An 18,605-nucleotide genomic window follows, 5' to 3' on the forward strand; every position below is an offset into this window, starting at 1 on the left:
TCTAAAAATGGTTTTGAATAATTTTAAGTATTAAATTAATGCCAAAAAAATGGAAAAATCCATGCTTTTCTTCCACAAAACCATTGAAAATTCATCAATGCACCCGGTCTATTCTATCTCAAGATCTGAGAAGGGCAGGGGTGGACAATTTTTAAAATTTAGACATAAAGTACGATAACAAGCCATTTCAGCCCACGAGTCCATCCCATCCAATTAACCTACACCCCAGTACATCACAAGGGGTGAAATGGTCTGTTACCATGTTGCATATCAAAATTAAAATTTAAAAATTAAAAGGTTTTTCTCCCCTGGTGTATTGACAGATAGAAAGCTCCATATTATTTAGTAAGCTTGGATCATATACTTTGCCGTGTTTGCATCAGAGGCCCTGACTTGCTATTGGTTGGAAATGCTGCCATTCACGAACATTGGCCAATTTTTAGTTTTGGTATATCTGTTTTTCACAAGCATCAGTTGCACATATTGCTCAACATGCCACCAATACAGAAAGCCAAGTCCATTGAGCAGCTTCTGTGCAGAACACATTGACTGTAAATAGCTGTTCTGAAAAAAAAAGAACTGCTTTAGTGCAATCTACAGCTGCACCTTCCATTCCCCTTATTTTAAGATCTAAACCATTGTTTAACCTGAAGATAAATGAAAGTCAAATGGAAACAAAATTCAAATGATGTAAAGGTCAATCTTTCATTGTCATTTTGATCTTCATTTGTTTTCTCCCCAAACCAATAGCCCTTCTATCCTAGAGACAGCTAATATTTTAATAGTTTTTCAGCTGAATTTTAAGCAAACTGCAGACTGCAGAGTGAATAAACCCATGGAGAAGAAAAGTTACACCCTACCTGACACATAAGAGCAGCCATTTGATCAAGAAGTTCTTTACAATCCTTCTGTGAGATCCCATAGGGAGCTGCACATTGAGCAGTTTCTGGCTTTGTTGGTCTGCATTGATCTGGCTCCCTTGACTTTGCCATGATCTGCATATGTTTTACTGACATGGGCGCTTCTTCTTGTTTATCCTTTTCCGGTTGTTGGGGAACAGTGACCACTTTTTCATCACTTAGAGTTGGTCTCCATGGCTCATCTTTCTAAAATAAAAATCACACATGCAAGCAAATAATGCAACATCAATGGATGTAGAATAATGGCTAAGAATTTTCTGAACTTCGCAAGGTTGATAGCAAATGTCACAAATTAGACAAGCATCTTCCTTGATTCTCCAGTCACAAATTTGTGCTCAATTGTCAACAGTCATTGGAAATCCCATAGTGAGTGCAATCCAGGAGCATTTGATTAGCATTCAAGCAGGGACTGAGCAATGCATAAATTAAGAGTGAAATTAGAGAAAATAACTAAACTGATGAAGTGAACATGGGTTGATGGAAGGCCCATATCACATTTATTTGATGAGTTGATTCTGAAATTAACACTGTATACAGGACCTTCTTAGTGGTTTGCTGCACTAGTCTCAAACTTTGTTTCTTTAAAAGATTTTATTGAAATTTACAATTATAGAAAATTAAACTATTTTAAGATAAAATTTCAGAAGAAAAGACCCTTCCCAAACTTTGTGTAGCTATATTTAAAATGGTGATAATCCATGCCTACAGTACAAGCTTAGTACATTTTAATAGACAAATAATATCACTCCAGAGAAAAACAAAGCATAATTTGTACCCAAATTATAGACATAAAAAAAGTGGCTGAACTAAAGGATAATTTCATCCTGGTCATACTCCCTTTACCACTCCCTTCCCATGAGGAAGAACATCCACGAGTGTGAGGTAATGCATCACCAGGTTCTTTCCCCCCCCCCCCCCCCCACCATTATCAAACTCCTGAATTAACTCCAAAATACTAACATTATGTTGCCATTGGATCATAAAAGCAGACCACTCTCTGTAGTCGTTGTGCTATGCACGAGATGTCAACTGGTCTGCTCACAAAGCAACACTGATCACTGCATTTTGGCATGTGACAGACAAACTCAAGTTTTATCTTAAAAAATAACTTGATACTGATTGATAGTTTAAATTTCCAGCAGTTTTAGACGTCAAAACCTTAACGTCCGGAATTTCCTCTCTAACCCTCCATTTCGCTTTCCTCCTTTAAAATGCTCCTTATATTTTCTGATAATTTTTCTTGTGACTTGGTGTCAAATGTTTGATTTCCAATGATGTGAAGGTTTTGGGATGTTTTACAATGTTAAGGGAATTAAATAAATACAATTTAAACGTTAATAGGGAAGATTATTTGTCCAATTACCATCTCATGTTTTTATTGATTAAAAATTCAGACATGTACCTCCATGTGCACATTATACATTATATAAAAACTGGACACATCCATTTTGCTCAAAAAGATCTGTGACAACAAAATACTAAGGATGCTGTTAATTTGAAATTAAATCATTGGGAATCAATAAAATGCTACCAATACTCATCAGGACAGGTAACATCTGTGGGGAGGGGTGGAGTTAATGGCCCTGATCTTGTGAGCCTGTGTTAATATTTCATTTCAGGCATGGGGCATGTTACATTGTGTCAAGTCCATCAATCCAGAAAACAGAAATGATTGAAATACAACCCTAATTCCACCCCACCTGTTAGAAAAGCAAGTAATAATGTATTTTAATTAGCTATTTTGTGGGAACTTTATATTGTAAACCACTGCTTAAAAACACTGGAAATTTTCATTGCCCCAAGATATTGCTGCATCAAATTCTATTGCATATCTTAAATGATGAAATTCACTGAATGTCATTTGATATGGAATATTTTGAGCATCAACAACTGAAAATTAGAGACATTAAAAACTTAAAATAGTGTTGAATAATATAGTTAGAGAGTTTAGTCCTGAAGGACAGGGAACATTCCCTGCCACAGACTTAAAGCTAAATTTATTAGTCATTAGGCTTTTTCAGGTGCATTCTTAGCGTAGAATGCACCTGAAGAAGCAGAAGCGGCCCTTTAAATTGCCGTTCAGGTGGCAGTGTTTAAAGCGCAACACTGGCCACCTGAAAGACACAGCTGCACAGGAGCACACTCTGAGCACACCCCAGCTCCTGCCCAGTGTCAGCTGTGATCAGCAGCCTGACCCTTTAAATCCGCTTTCAGCCAGCTGCATTCAGATGGCTGGGGGAGCTGCTGAGTTGATTATCCCTCTCGGAGGAGGGTTACGTAGCTCGCCTCAAGAGCACCTCCTGCACATTCAGGTGGCCTCAAAACAGCCACATATTGCCTAAACAAGCGGGGCAATTGGCCACCTGAAAGTACCTATTGGTTGCAAAAGTGACAAGTTTTGACCAGCAAACAATTCTTTTAATTTGCAGCTGAAAGACTCACCGATGATGGATAGTTTTGCTCTCTCAAAGTGTGCAATTTATTTTCTAGTTGTCTCACATATTCTTGGAGCTGTTGGTTCTTTTTCATTTCTTGCATAAAGGATTGCTCATAATACTCCCTTTTGCACTAATTTCAGCATAAACACACAAAATAAATCATTAATTAATGATGAGAACTTTGTTCCATTGGAATAAATGCAGTCAAGCGAAACAGCTGAGGAAGTTAGCAAACAAAATTTGACCTGCTTTATATAATGCATAGATGTCAGCCTTTAATAGAAACACAAAATAGTAATATGGTCATGGAGTGAGAATACTGGATGGTCAAGTACCCCTTATCCAAAAGGAATGGAACCAGAGTGTTTCAGATTTTGGAAAAATGCACCAATTCACTCAGATTTAAAGATGTATGCATTCACATTACAATACAAATATTTACCTATGCACAAATTAACTGAAGTGAACAAATTGAAAAATCTACACTCAATATTGCAATTCTTCCTTCTGCTTTGCCCGGTTCTCCATTCAGGATTTCTGAACTCTATTACAGATTACCCTTATGGGACCATGGATGAAAAAAGTTTTGGATTTTAGATAAGGGGTACTCAACCTGTACCATGTTAGAAAAGAGAAGACAAGGAATAAAAGTGTAAAGATAGATTTGCAATCATATGTGTAAATGCCCAAACTATGAAGTAAAAGGTTAATAAATTATAAGTACCAATGGTTGTTTGAGAAGACTGGGCACTTAATAATCATAGTATTAAGACAGAAAGGAAATGATAGCTATTCCAATTAGGAAGATGGCATAGTGTAGGGATAGATGTAGATCAAAATCTATTTTGAGGAGATACTTATAGGGAAGGAGTGACCACAGAGAGACACAGAATAGTAGACATGATGGAGGGAAATTAGAGAAAATGAAGAGTAAGTTAAAAAATGAAAACAGTGGAACCAAATGAAGGTGGAGGTTACCTATAATTGGAAAAAATAGATATTCATGTCCTTGGGTTTAAGGCTGGTCAGGAGAAATAAGATGTGTTGTCCCTCAAGTTTACATTTGGCATCACACTGCCAATAGATGAGGCTATATCAGCATGTCTACAAGTTTTTTTTAAATTAGTGGAACCAGAAACTATTTAATGGAGGACATGTTTTGGATACATATTTTGGTGCATTCCCACCAGAGGAAGGGCTTGGATAACAAGACAAATGGAAAATACAATAAAATGTAAAAATATATAATGCACATTAGGTACTTATACTTGATCCAGGCCAAAGATAAAAAATAGTAGAAATAAGGAAAAAATAATAGAATTAAATTCCACGAGCAAAGAAAGCATTCAAGAAAGGAATAGCGCTTGACAAATGAAATCCAGAAACCTTCCACTGGCAATTAGGTTGTAACTGAGTAAGTGGATTTAGACTGTGGTTTACTAGGTCAAAGAGGTGATGCATGTTCAAAGGAGTGGGGAAAGAATACAACAACTATTTTGCATTGGTGTTTAACAAGAACAACATGCAAGCGGAATCAAGGATTAGCAAGATAAAGGATGAGGGAGGGAAGATGTATTGGAAATCCTGGCTAGGATATTTTTCAGATACAAATGACTTCCTATGAAAAAGGGAGAGAAGGACATCCTGGAAATGGAGAGCACCCTTGTTCAAAGACAGGGTGCAAAGATATTCCAAACCATCACAGAGTAGTCATTTTAAAACTGGTGATGAGCAAAGTTCAGAAAACAATAATTCAGAGGAGGGCACTTAGAGAAGTTTGGGTTAATTAAGGGCAGCCAACAAATTTGTAAAACATACAATGTATTTGAAGTAACAGAGGAGGTTGATGAAAGAGAATTCAGTCAGTCTCATCTACATGGATTTCAAAGAACTGTGTCATAAAGACAACATAAAAGGCTGATGAACGAAACTGAGACTTTTTGAAAAGGAGAATCAATGAATCATTTACATAAAATACCAGTTCAAGATTCAAAATAATATGGAGAAATGCTCAACAGCTGTATCTCAGGCTGCAGATTCGTTGTCTGGGGTTACTTTTTGATACATTTATACACTTGGATAGCATAATGCAAAGTATCAACATTTGATGCAGATGCCATGTTTGAGGCGCAGATAACAGGCCACAGATGAGTTGGCAGAATCAGCGGTAGTGGCAGAAAAATAAACTTGAAGGTCAAAAGGGATAGAGCAAGGGAGTGAGTGACTGTTGGCTCCACATGACACTGGTCTCCTTCCCTGAAGTTATCTCTGTATATCCATCATGGAGACTAGAGTTACTACATTGAGTATGAATGAACAAAGGAATGTCATGGGAAACTATTACCACAATGAGATTCTAAAAGTTTGGACTTCCAAAATCTTTATCTAAATACTTAATTTCTAGGAGAGAATTTTAAATGTTTCAAATGATATAGTTAACCTACTGACACACTGCACCCCTAAAAACTTCACAGAATAACTACACATGTGCTACATTTATGACTAATTAAAACCAAGAATAAGTTCGCAAGTAGATCTACAAACCAGTTATTCTGTTCTGTGCTTGTCAATATTTGCTGGTTTAAAAAAAATGTAAATTGGGATATAAATTTCCCACATTGTAGTAATTTCTTGTAACCTCTTCCCACAGCATTGGTCTGGGAACTCTACAACCAGGGTAACTGTGAGAAGGAGATTTTTTTTGCATTGGCCAGGCTGTGTGGGGTGTGGAGATAACTGGTTCCAGTTGGCAGTTTTGGGGAAAGAGCATATATCAGGAGTGAAGCAAATAAATTGCTAAATATATTTTTTTTTCCTGACACACAATTTGATTAAATGTGTGGCAAAAATAATAATAATCTCCATCTGATAAACCATGCTGTTCAAATTGTATACAGTAGCAAAAAATCCATAATGTTTGGATATCTACTGCTGTGTTATCTTATTCCTTCTTGATTTCCCTCCATGTGCAACTATTTCTTAAAAAGACAATAGCATCAGAACTCACAGTATATAAGCATAACAGCACCAGCCTTTTGGCCCTTGATGTTGTGCCAACCTTTACATCCCTACCAAAAAATAAATTAAACCCTCCCTACCTCATAACCCTCTATTTTTCTTTCATCCATGTACCCAAGAGTTTCTTAAATTCCTCTAATGTATTAGCCTCCACCATCATAATCTTAGAAATTAATAGTAAAATATTTCTTTACTTCTCCTGCTTTAATGTACAGATAACAGTGAAGCTTACAATGAGCACTTTAATTTCAATAGGACCATTCATATTTGAATCTAAACAGGATAAAATGCTGGATGGTGCTAAAATATGTTCCTAGGGCAGACTTTTCAGTGTTTCCCAAGCTGGAATGCTGTCCAGCACACTGATCCCAATGGGACCCCAACCCAAAGGCACCACATACATTACCGACCACTTCACTGCATGACAACTGGATGTCTGACAATAACAAAGGCAGTTCTGTGTTAAATCGATCTATTACAATGTTGCACACACTCAGCAGTATGACCATCATCATACACAAGATAAATAATCTGCCAATGGCTTTGTTCAAAGGGGTTCAACATATCTGCAATTACCACCATTACTGTAACTAAACTAAGGGCATGACATCTTTCAAGAAGTAACATAGTTATGGGCTTTAACAAACTAGCAATTCTGTAGAGATTTACTTTTCTGAACCCAGACTTTGGAATAAAATGTGCAACATAAGACAATAATGCTCCAAGATAAAAAAAAAACAAAAGTCTAAACAAGTCTACCCATTGTTGTATGCATCATCTAAAGAATAGTGTATTCATCTGACTGGTCTTATTGTCCATTTTACAAGTCCTGATTCTTTACTTAAAGCAGCACTGGGGTTAGCTTCTAGGCATAAACACAGAATTAAAAATTATTAGAGACCACTGTCATGGCTCAGAAATATTTTTTCCTCATGTAGACTTACAAAGCATTAGGAAATGAAATGTTATCACCTTAAAAAAAAAACTGATATCAATGTAAATTTAGGATTACAGCAATCTTGAGAAATTCGCAAGATCAACGAATCATCCTGCATTCTTTGTCCAAGTTTATATTGTGTGGCAAAATTTTAATTGCATTCCTTCAGCCCACTGGATACAATTATATTTCAGGCCAAAATGTTTTAAGGTCACACATTACAGAATGGAAAGATCACACATTTAGCAATTTTGTGACAAAAGGTACCACTAATCATATTGTAATACTGTAGTCACACAATGCTTAATTTTTCATTACCCGACTCCATTCATGACTATCCATTCTTTTTTTTTTTTAAATTTTGTACATTTTTCCATTTATTCTCATCTAATATTTCTTTGTTAGCCATCTTTCCCAACCTGACCTGGAGATCTAATAATGAGGATTGCCAGCTATGCAAGACTTCTTGTTTACAATTTTCATAGATGGCATCAGGCGTGCTTCAGAGTAAGGGCTGATGATCAAGAAGTTACGTTGATGGTGCTGTATGTACCTGTTCATTATCTAGTTTCTTAGAAAGTGTGCATGCATGCTGATTGGTCTCAGAAACCTCCATCTGTAGTCCTGCCACCCTTTGCTGGAGTTCACTGGTGGTTATGCGATAGATCTGGTCCCAGTCTTGGTTGAGTTTCATCAGCTGAAAGAAGAATGCACATGTTAAGACTGAAAGTTATTCTTTTAGCCTGACTTCACTTTTACTTTACTGAATAGAAAGTTACGCTGGATAACAATTTTTTTTTTTTAAGGTTTGCTTCCTGAAAAAAAAATTGGGGATTATGATAGATAACTTCAAGCTGAACACAAAGAGAATCTCAGATTATGAATGAGATCCATTCCCAAATCTGTTTTCTTGTCAAATTTGTAGTTAAGTCAGAAGACTATCTAATCCAAGTATAGTGATGGTGAGTGGAAAGGCTTGAAGATCTCCCAGCCATGACTAAATACAAAGATGAACAGGAGATAATGGAAATTAATCAAATCAGCATCAATAAGACTTAAAATGGCATTCTCATTCCTTGAGCCAACAAACTGCTGAAGCCAAGCGTAGTTCATTCACAAGTGCAAATTGTCTGCAAGTTAGATGTTCTTAACCTGGGGACTTAATTAAAAGCATTTATTATCTTGAGAAAAATTAAATGAACTTTTTATTGAATTTAGTATGTTCAATCACATAATCTACCTCTGAGCCCAGCTCTCAGGTTGACTGCACAACAAATGTGAGAAGCCCAGGGTTTGTCTTGGTCACCAATTTTACAACCAAAGTGGAGCTTATAGGCTTTCTTAATAAGTAGTCATGCTGTATTTTGGAGCCTTCAGTGTATACCCACAAATGTAACAGGATGCTTTGTAGCTGTTTCAACATTGATTAGACATTTCTGCTGTATTGAATCTTCCTAAAGATAATAAATCCTTTTGTTAAGTACACTTACACTATTGCCTGAAGAACATGTGCATCAACATGTGTTCAAACTATAATCATTGTAATGCACAGCATTTGTATATGTGAGCTACTTTTATAGCCTGTCTGGATTTATCCTAAGCATGCCCAGACCTAAGGCAACATTTGCATAGCATCACCACAGAGTACATGTCCAGGTATGCTTGGATTGACCAAATCTGCTTACTTTGAGACCATATACCAGTAGACAAAATATGAGAGTAAAATATCACAAAAATTGGTTACATTTAAAAAAATTGTGATGGGAACATTTAAAAGTTTTTTTGCGATCAGCAGGCCAAAATCCATAAAATACATCCAAAAGTGTTCAGGAATATAAATCTTTGTTGTTCAGTGTTATTAGAGAACATTCCTGATCAATTGCAAGTGATTCATTGAATGATACTTCACCGGTAACTGAGGTAATGGATTGCACTAATAGATGGTCTAAGTGTTTGCTGTCAGAAATTGGTTTCTCCATCTTAAAACCTCCATTAAAAATCCCTGGCACTCTATAATAATTATCAAGATCCATCAACCAGTTAAAATTCTGATGAATTTTCAATATTAATTTTTGAGCTACGGAGCTCATAACTGATCTGTGTTACAGATGGGTCCAGAAAAAAAAAAAATCGACACAACTTGCTCACTCTTAAATTTCAAACCAATTTTTTTTTTTTTTTTTAAATAGTTTTTTATTTTTCACACTGTGAACCGTACCAACCAAACATTTCTCATTAAATAAACACAGTGGCATTTTCTCTCCTTTTTTCCCTCCCTATCCTCCCACCCCCCCTTCAAAACCAATAATATTCAACATATACCTCAAACCATTAAACAATGTCATCACACAATGAAAAATAAACAAGAAAAATTACACACTGGATCAAGTAGTTTTGTCTTCTTATCATTTTAGGGGGTGGATGTCCGAGGCAAGCACTCTCTGTTGTGTCCCATGTACGGTTCCCAAATTTGTTCAAATAATGTGACTTTATTTTAAAAATTATATATTATTTTTTTTCCAGTGGAATACATTTATTCATTTTCATTGCTGTATTCTCAGGCTCTCTTCCATTTTCCAAGTTTACATTATACATTTTTTTTGCTACTGCTAAGGCTATCATAATAAAAAGAAAGATCTCTGGATTTTTTGGTATGTTAATTTTTGTGATTTTATATAATATCTGATTTAGATCTTCCCAAAACATTTTCACTTTCTTACATGAATTTCAAACCAAAATGAGATAAAAACATTCATAGAAGAATTGTTTTTAAATAACTTGCATGTGTCTTCTTACTTTAAACAGTGTTTCTGCTCAGATGCCCAAATATATTTTCTCCTCCAGAATCCCTCATGGCACATTATTTGGAAAATATTACGATTTATCATGCTTAGGTCCAAAAGTAGAATATCCCCTAATATCAATGACAGTGAGCTATATTTTCCAGAGCCTTCCTCACCTGCCTCTCTCGCTTATGTTCAATTCTGCCCCATTAAGCAGAGCATCTGCTTATCTGGATATGCAACTCTAATTCTTTAACTTTATTTATGATTGACTTGGATAAACTCCACAATAGATCCCTGGGGAAAATATTCGTCATGTTCCACAAATCAAATGACCTCCTTTAATCCTCACACTCAAGTTCTGATCCAAATTAAAGTTACATGCTCTCAATAGCTCTGATTTTGGCCAATAGTTTCTTCAATGGAACCATTTTTTAAAAATTCTAATTAGATCATATTTAAACTTTCTTGCCTCCTGATTAGTGATTCAAAAATTGAACTCAATTTATTATGCTGTTAACCTCATTTATCCAAGTGAGAAGCTATTAAAAAATTAAAATTTTTAAGTTTAAATTTTAAATTAAATTTAGACATATAGCACAGTAACAGGCCATTTCACTCAAGAAGAATGTATAAACTCTTTGCAGACAGCACAGGATTCAAACCTCAGTCCTGATCACTGGTGCACTAACCGCGAAGCCAATCGTATCCCCATGATAGATTCATTTGTTTTCCTTCAAGATTTTACAATGACAAGCACTTTGGTACCCAGTTACTCTTCCTGCCTTTAAATAGTGGAGTAAATTAATGCCATTTCCAATCCAACTCTATAAAGCCTAAATGAGGAGAATGGCAGAAGATTATGGATAATACTTCTGCAATTCCCACTCAGTTTCCTCCCTTGGCTATAAAATTAAGAAGCCCTGGATTCTCATTTTAAATTGCATTATTTTCTGCCTTATTATTTTGTAATGAATCCAGTAAGCTATGCCCCACAATTAATTTTGTCATCTTCTACTACTACTATGTAATACTCATGTAATAAATCTGCAATCATTCCCTGTCCTAATCACCTGATTTAATGTCAGGCAACATTTAAAATACAGAATAGCGTGCAACCACAAGATAGCATTAAGACCCTGGCTACAAAGAACAATTACTCTCATAGACAATGGAAATTAAAATATTGCCAGTATAGCCAAATGCTGCCATCTTATGTCAGCATAAAAGATCTATTTTGAAGAATGCTTTGGTCTAAATTATGGTTTTTCCATGCTAAGCTGAGCATTCTATCCTGCGAGTTATGCTGCCACATGTTTTCAAGCATTATCTCCAGTCTTTCACTCACTTCCTTCATAAAATTGATTTTTAAAAACACTTTAAAAGGCAGCATGCTTAGAGAAGCAGTTAGGACAATGCTTTTATAACCCCAACAATCAGGATTGGGCTTCGAATCCTGCATTGTCAGGAGTTTGTACCTTCTCCCCATGTCAGAGTTGGTTTCCATAATGCTCCAGATGTCTGAAATCATAACCACTAATGATGTAAATGGCAAAGGAGAATGGAAGGAAATTCCGGTTTTAAAAACCCACTCATATAAAGAGAATAAATAATCCATTCAAAACATAGATTGTAGATTAATTGGGTGTAATTGGGCAGTACTGGCTCGTGGGCCAAAAGGGCATGTTACAGCGCTGAATGTCTATTCAATGGTTCTCAACCATTTTCTTTCCATTCACATACCACTAAGTAATCTCCATGTCAATAAGTGCTGTGTGATTAGTAAGGGATTGCTTAAGGTGGTATGTGAGTAGAAAGAAAAAGGTTGAGAATCACTGCTCTAGACCCAAATGTTACTGAAATATTTTGCTTGAGAAAAATTGCCATTGGCCCATTTCCTTTGTGGCTATGAAACCGTGCACATAACACGCCAATTAGGTATGATTAAATAGTGCTTTTCAAACTTTTTCTTTCCACTCACATACTACCTTTACTAATCCCTTACTAATCACAGAGCACCAATGGCATAGGAAATAATTAAAGTGGTACGCAAGTGGAAAAAAAATTGAGAACCACTAGTCTAAATCTAAAATTTAAAGTAGAACACACCCACCATGAAGCTCTCCTGTGGCCACATATTGCTGACAGTAACAATGCACTCAAACAGGTTTTACTTCCTACTCACATCAGCTGGCATTTAACGACAAATGTTGATCATATTTTTAAACTCTATTCATAGATTGCTACGCGTTTTAAAAGAAAGAAATGGAATGATTCAAACTGGATAAAATTTAAAACATTCATGAAACATAAATGTTTTCCCATCACCTGACTTAAAAAATTTTTTAAAAGTGAACAGATCTTTATTTAAAAAAAACTGGGGTTCATGGGAACGCACGCTAGTTTTTTTTTTTAAAAATAGCAGTGATTATACTACAAGATTCTTTAATTATACTCAGCTTCAGGATATCCTTAGGTTATGAAAGACATTGGAGCAGATTTTTTTTGGCATGGACCAGTTATTGCCATTTGCAGCCTGCATTTATCCAATGACCAAACTTACAGGATTTGGATGGGGAAATCCTACTTTACTGTCGTCAGGTGTCCTTGGGTACTATGATGAGCCTTGAATGAGGACAGAGCCTTCAAAAGAATACTTGCTTCTAAGAGTTATCTGAAATCCTTTGATTGATGCAGTCCCTCCCTTGTTTTACTGGTTATCAAAGCAATCAGGATTTAAAAAAAAATGTAGATAACATTTAAAAATATTTAAAAACTATTACAAATGAAAATAAACATTGAAAGGTTTTAAACACTAAAATACTTTACATAATTAAAATATTTCAACAAAACACAAAGTAAAACACAAAAGTCTGTAGACATTGACTGAAGCAAAAGCAAAATGCTGGAGAAACTCAGCAGGTCAAAATTACACTTGATACAGAAAAGATACACAACCTACATTTCAGGCTTCAGCCCTTCATTAAGCCCTTTACCATAGCTCAAGATAATCTATCTTGAGGATTTGAAACCTATTCAAAAATCAAGCTTGGCACAGGATCCAAATGCTGATTACAATCTGAGCTAGAATAGAAGTACAAGAAGTGTGTATTGAAATACACGGTGCTAACTAGTTGTCAAGTTTGACACCTTTCTGAAGTGTGTACAAGCACAAGAGCTCATGATTTACCAGCAAAGTACCTGCAATTAATAATGCAAATTGCATCTTTGTAGTTTTTTAAAAATACCTTCTGTTACACTTTAGTTTCTGAATTGAGCTTTCAGAACTTTTCAAGTGGATTTTTTTTTAGTTAATCAGAAAAATTAAAACAGAATACGAGTTAAAGAATGAAATGGATTGAAACCACAAAATTTTGCTATAACAATCAACATTAACCAACTTCCTCAATGAGGCTGATAATAATGAACTTGACAACTCAGTTAATAACATGCACTGCCCTGAAACGATGCTAGAAATGTCATTAATGTTGAAGTGGCAAGCATGCAACAATTCATGTCAAGACATAATTACCCTTGTGACATGTGCACATTTGATTTTTAATGAAGAAGCTGTGCTAATTATAAACTGCTTTCTGTGATGCACTTTTACACAGAAAGGAAACTCCAGCAGGAACTTGCTCAACATTTTGCCTATGCAAATACTCTTTTACATGGAAGTTCTTTAACAAAATGGAGAAGTGCAAGAGAGAAGATACCTTTTGGTTAATGCGTCTCAATTCAGTGTTCCTGTTCAGAAGTAGTAGCTTCTCTTCATCGGCGGTCGTGACGCTCATACTTTCTGTGATAAATGTCACAGTCTCCTCATCTCCTAACTCAGTTCCATTTTGTGTTTGGAATGGCTCATTTTGTTTTCTTGAGATGCTTCCTCTTTTTTTTTTTAAAAAAAAGGACATTTTAAAAAAAATCAATCTCTCATAAATATCACAATGAACAAAGTCAGTAACACTAAAAAAATCTGGAAGGTTTCAGAAAATCTCTAACTCGAACAATTGTGATTAATAGCTGATAATACTGGCATCACTCCCTTATGTTCAAACTCTCCAACTGAGATATTTTCACTTGGATTTTATTTACCAAAAATCTTTACTAAGCTTCCAGTGTTTAGAATTCAAAATGTCCAAATGTTTCTTATAACTATTTTTGCATACTCTTAAGAAGACATCAAATTCAATTAAATTACATTATTTTCTCCCTTATTATACTATCTATCCTAAATAATATTAACTTGATATTCAAGAACAAGGTAATACAGTGTAACCATCTGATAACTCAGATAGGTTTGTTGCTACAGTAATCTTGCAAAAGGAGAATACAGCTTGTCTAAGTGCATTTCTTTAAACCAAAGTTTAAAGAATTCATTATAATGATATGTGCGAGCATGTGGCAGAAACTAAATTTATATTGAGGAATAGTGTAGCACACATCTATTCTACATCTCTTGTTCTGATTGATACATGCTCCAGATCCAAGATGCAAATGATGACTTTACTCCAGCAGTAGGGAATGGGAAGAAGGTTGTTGGACTGCAGTATACAGTATAAATCAAAAGTCACAGAGCCAAGTGACTAGAGATTGTGGTACACTAAATGGATATAATGTATGGACACTGTCTAATGCAGGTTTGCAATATAATATTGAGGCAATCACTGTTTTGTATGTGGCACTGTACGGCAAACTTGAGGATCCGCAGCCGGTGTCATAACTGTGATGAGACCAGCTTTCAGGGCAATGGTTGGTGTTCTTGGTCAGATGCTAGGACAAGATGAGAAAAGAATCAGAGTGAAGCCAGAGTCCATCTGTGGCAGTGATCAGGAGCGGAGGATCTTGCCATTTAGAATTGGGACAAGGTGGAAATAGGCAAGAAGCCCAGTTCTCCCCACAACAATTTCCAGTTATGCTTTAATGGCATAATTGAATGCAAAATTCATGTCAGACTCAAAAGTATGATTCCGGTCTGAAACTCTTGGAATTTACAGTGACATTAAATGTGTTTCATTCTGTGACAAGATTATCAATTTCATGCCACTGAAATAAATCCTATTATACCATATACTGTAACTTTTTAAATGGAGTCTTAAGTACAGCATTGAGTGCTCTGTTGAGACTTACATGTTCAGCAAATATTATGACTGCAACTAATACAGTGCAATATTAGCAGACTTAATCAAGGCTTGTGAGCACTATTTAACAAAGCAGTAGAAAAGCTGCAAAATAATTTCAACCAATAGTCATAAATCTCAACCACCTAAATTAGGGATCAGGAGAAATTACATGATTATACCATCAGTCTCAAAAAGTTAACACAGCATTGCAATTTTGACACATTCTTAGACTGCACACCAATTTTAAATTTAGACATGCAACAGGTTAACAGGCCCTTCTGGCCCACAAGCATATGCTACCCAAATACACCAATGAACCTACAATCCCCGTTAATTTTTGATGGGTGGGAAGAAAATGGAGACCCTGGAGGAAACCCACAGATACCCCCCACTTTACAGAGTGCACTGGGTTTGATCCTAAATCACGGGTGCTGCAAAATCTCTGCTCGATCTGCTATGCAAATGGTGTTGCTCCCTGTGAAATAAATTTGCTTGTAGATTAATGAAGGACCATTTCCAGTTCAATGCAAGAAGAGACATCCAAGATGCAGAGGATTTTAACTTAAACACAAGTGACATCTGACATTCGTTAAGCTGTGAGCTGCAATGCAGAGTCTCGGATGAAAATAGCTAAGAGTAGCTCAGAAACGCTGGTTCTGGAGGAAAGTGTTAAAACATTCATTCCATTCAAATACAGATCTAAACGTTTATGACGACGATGAAGGGAGTTCATGGTCACAAATACAAGTTGACTGTCGCAGAGAGGTTACCAGCGAACATTATTGGATTGAATGGGAGACTGAGTACAGATGCTGGTGGACTTGCACAGCTGTTCTCAATCTTTATTCCTCCCAATTTATGTAGCACCTTATAATCCCTTACTAACCACAGACCACCTATAACATCCTAAAACCTTAAGACAACATTATTGTTGTGACCATCATTTCAGTGGGTCCACATAGATTATAAGTATGGACAACTTGTTCCAAGTTCATTTATCATTCAATTGCATAACTTGATGAAAGAGCATTCACCTTGGTGCAAAACATGCAAACACACAACCAGACATACAGACAAGTGATACATACAATGGACAAATATACATGTTTAAAAATAAATATTGTTTAATAAACAGAAACATCTCTGATGGTTAGTGTGAGCAATTCATTTAGTTGTTCAGCATTCTCGCTACCCATGGGAAGAAGCTGTTTCTCAGCCTAACGGCGCTGGCTCTATTAATCCTGTAGCTGTTTCCTCATGGGAGCAGCTGAAAGATGGTGCATACAGAGTGGAATGGACCTTCGATGATTTTGTGCACCTTCTTCAGACAGTGATCTTGTTAGAACTCACAAGGTTGGGGGGGGAGAAGAAAGACCCCAGTGATTCTCTCTATCCCTCTTATATTCCTGTAATTCACCTCTGATGCATGTCTCAACAGCAAGAGTACCACACTAAGATGCAGCCAACCAGGACATTAGTATTAGTCAACAGCCATTCAAAATGGATAGAAGTTACCAGTACCCAATATATTACAATCCATCTTTGTCACACATGATATTGTGGGAAAATAATGTCAGATGATAGTTTACAGATCACACCATTTTAGTTAGGTCAATGTATGAAGAGCAGTGGAATAAAGTATGGTTTCAATTCTTCACTTTGCAAATAAGGAAATGAAAAGGCAAGTTTGCATATTAAGGAAGACATTGATGAAATAAGTTTTTAAAAACATATTAAAGTCAGTATAATTTGGATGTAAAAGGGGAGGAAAATTAATTCAAGCAAAGAGAGTTAACAAGAAGAGGTTTAGTTTGCATTACAGAGTTTATGTACTCAAATTTCCAGGTAGGTTGAAGATGAGAAATTTCGGGAAAAAAAAGGGTTTTAACAATTTTGTCATGAAGATTGAGGAGAAAATCCAAAAGGTCCCAAGTAGGTGAGACCCGAGGGGCAGTGAAGACAGAGATCAAGCACAAAGCCCACAATTTTCTAAGAGCTAACAGATAATATTTATGTTGAAAATGAAGATAAGGCAACAATAACAAAATCTGGTAAATTTGCACATTCATTCATAGTAACACAAACACCATAGAAGAAATCACAGAGCATAAAACCCAGTTACATTTTTCAAGCTTGCCAATCTGTTGAATCCTTATTTTTAAAAATGGAAGCATCATATAACTTTTATGAATGGATGTGAACAATAATAATGGTTTTTCGGCTGTTGATCCCTTCAAGGATTAGATATTGTGACTATTTTCTTGCCTGCAACAAAGTGCATAGAAAGTTTCAAAGGCTCTCCATGAAAATTCCTTGAATAAACAGATACTTCCCTTGTACAAAAAGCAAACTGCTAGAGGAACTCGATGGATCAAGCAGCATCCCAGAAAAAAATTGGACAGTCAACATTTTGGACTGAAACCTTGCTTCAGCACAGTGCTTTGATACTGCACATCCCAAAAGCACAGAGCAAGTTATCACACAAGGTATTGTATAATAAGTCTTATGGAATCAGGGTTAAACATTAATTATACACTACATATTGATGAAAGGAAAAATAGCAGAATTGGAACAATTTAAAGTTGGAAGGCTCAGTGATCAGATCTCAACTATAATATGTGAATGAGCTAGTTAAAGATAAGATGTACAAAATCAGTGAGTACAAAGCAAAGTGGGAACATTGGTTGTGAAAATGAAGAGGTTGGAAAGGAAAATGAACGCTGAAGCAAATAGGCTGGATTTTGACAGATAGAGGAGAATGAAAACAGAACAAATTAAAATCATGGAAGGTGGAGAGTTGGGACTTTAAGAGGAGAGGCAATCACTCAATGTTATCAGAAAGCAGGAATTTATGTTTTGCAGACCAATCAAGTGCATGTAAATCTTCTTCACCCACCAGTATCCCAGGTAGGGTGGGGCCATTTGAATACTACAGGAATGGATCTTCAGCTTTTGATAAAGTGTCATTCACATTTTAAATATTTCCCATTCATAAATCATACATGCCAAGCAACATGGGTACTATTTTTAAATCTAGAGAAGAATAGGCTTGCCCCAATATGAGGGTTGGAGACAAGAGAATGCAGATGCTGTAATCAGAAACTTGAATGTTTACACATTATTGGTAGATAATCCACCAATTTTTTTTTTAAAAAAGGACCATCTTTATAATTCAAAAAATGTTGGTCAACATCAGTTTACCAAACAATTTCTTTACAAAATTCAATGACATAATAATATGACCACAAGAATGCCCCATATCCACATCAGTTGCTAGAAAACAAACTACTACTCGTGTTTGTGCACTCCGTGCATCTTAATATTTAAACTAGTAAGATACCTTATTTAATTTCCAAAACCCTGATTTACAGGTGCAATAATAGGTG

The 18,605-nt window shown here is 35.8% G+C and overlaps 1 protein-coding gene across 4 annotated transcripts in view; it reads right to left on the bottom strand.

Annotated features, from left to right (window-relative positions):
• LOC138740509 (TNFAIP3-interacting protein 1) overlaps window positions 1-18,605 on the bottom strand; it is a 31,276-nt gene that overhangs the window by 6,392 nt on the left and 6,279 nt on the right. For all 4 annotated transcript variants that reach the window (XM_069893248.1, XM_069893247.1, XM_069893249.1 and 1 more), the window contains 4 exons: window positions 13,813-13,984; window positions 7,867-8,010; window positions 3,363-3,488; window positions 861-1,106 (listed from right to left, as the gene is read on the bottom strand). In XM_069893248.1, coding sequence (XP_069749349.1) covers window positions 861-1,106; window positions 3,363-3,488; window positions 7,867-8,010; window positions 13,813-13,984 — 688 coding nt within the window. The remainder of the gene's footprint in view (window positions 1-860; window positions 1,107-3,362; window positions 3,489-7,866; window positions 8,011-13,812; window positions 13,985-18,605) is intronic.

Source organism: Narcine bancroftii, chromosome 8, assembly GCF_036971445.1.
Source record: "Narcine bancroftii isolate sNarBan1 chromosome 8, sNarBan1.hap1, whole genome shotgun sequence".
Lineage (NCBI taxonomy): Eukaryota > Metazoa > Chordata > Chondrichthyes > Torpediniformes > Narcinidae > Narcine > Narcine bancroftii.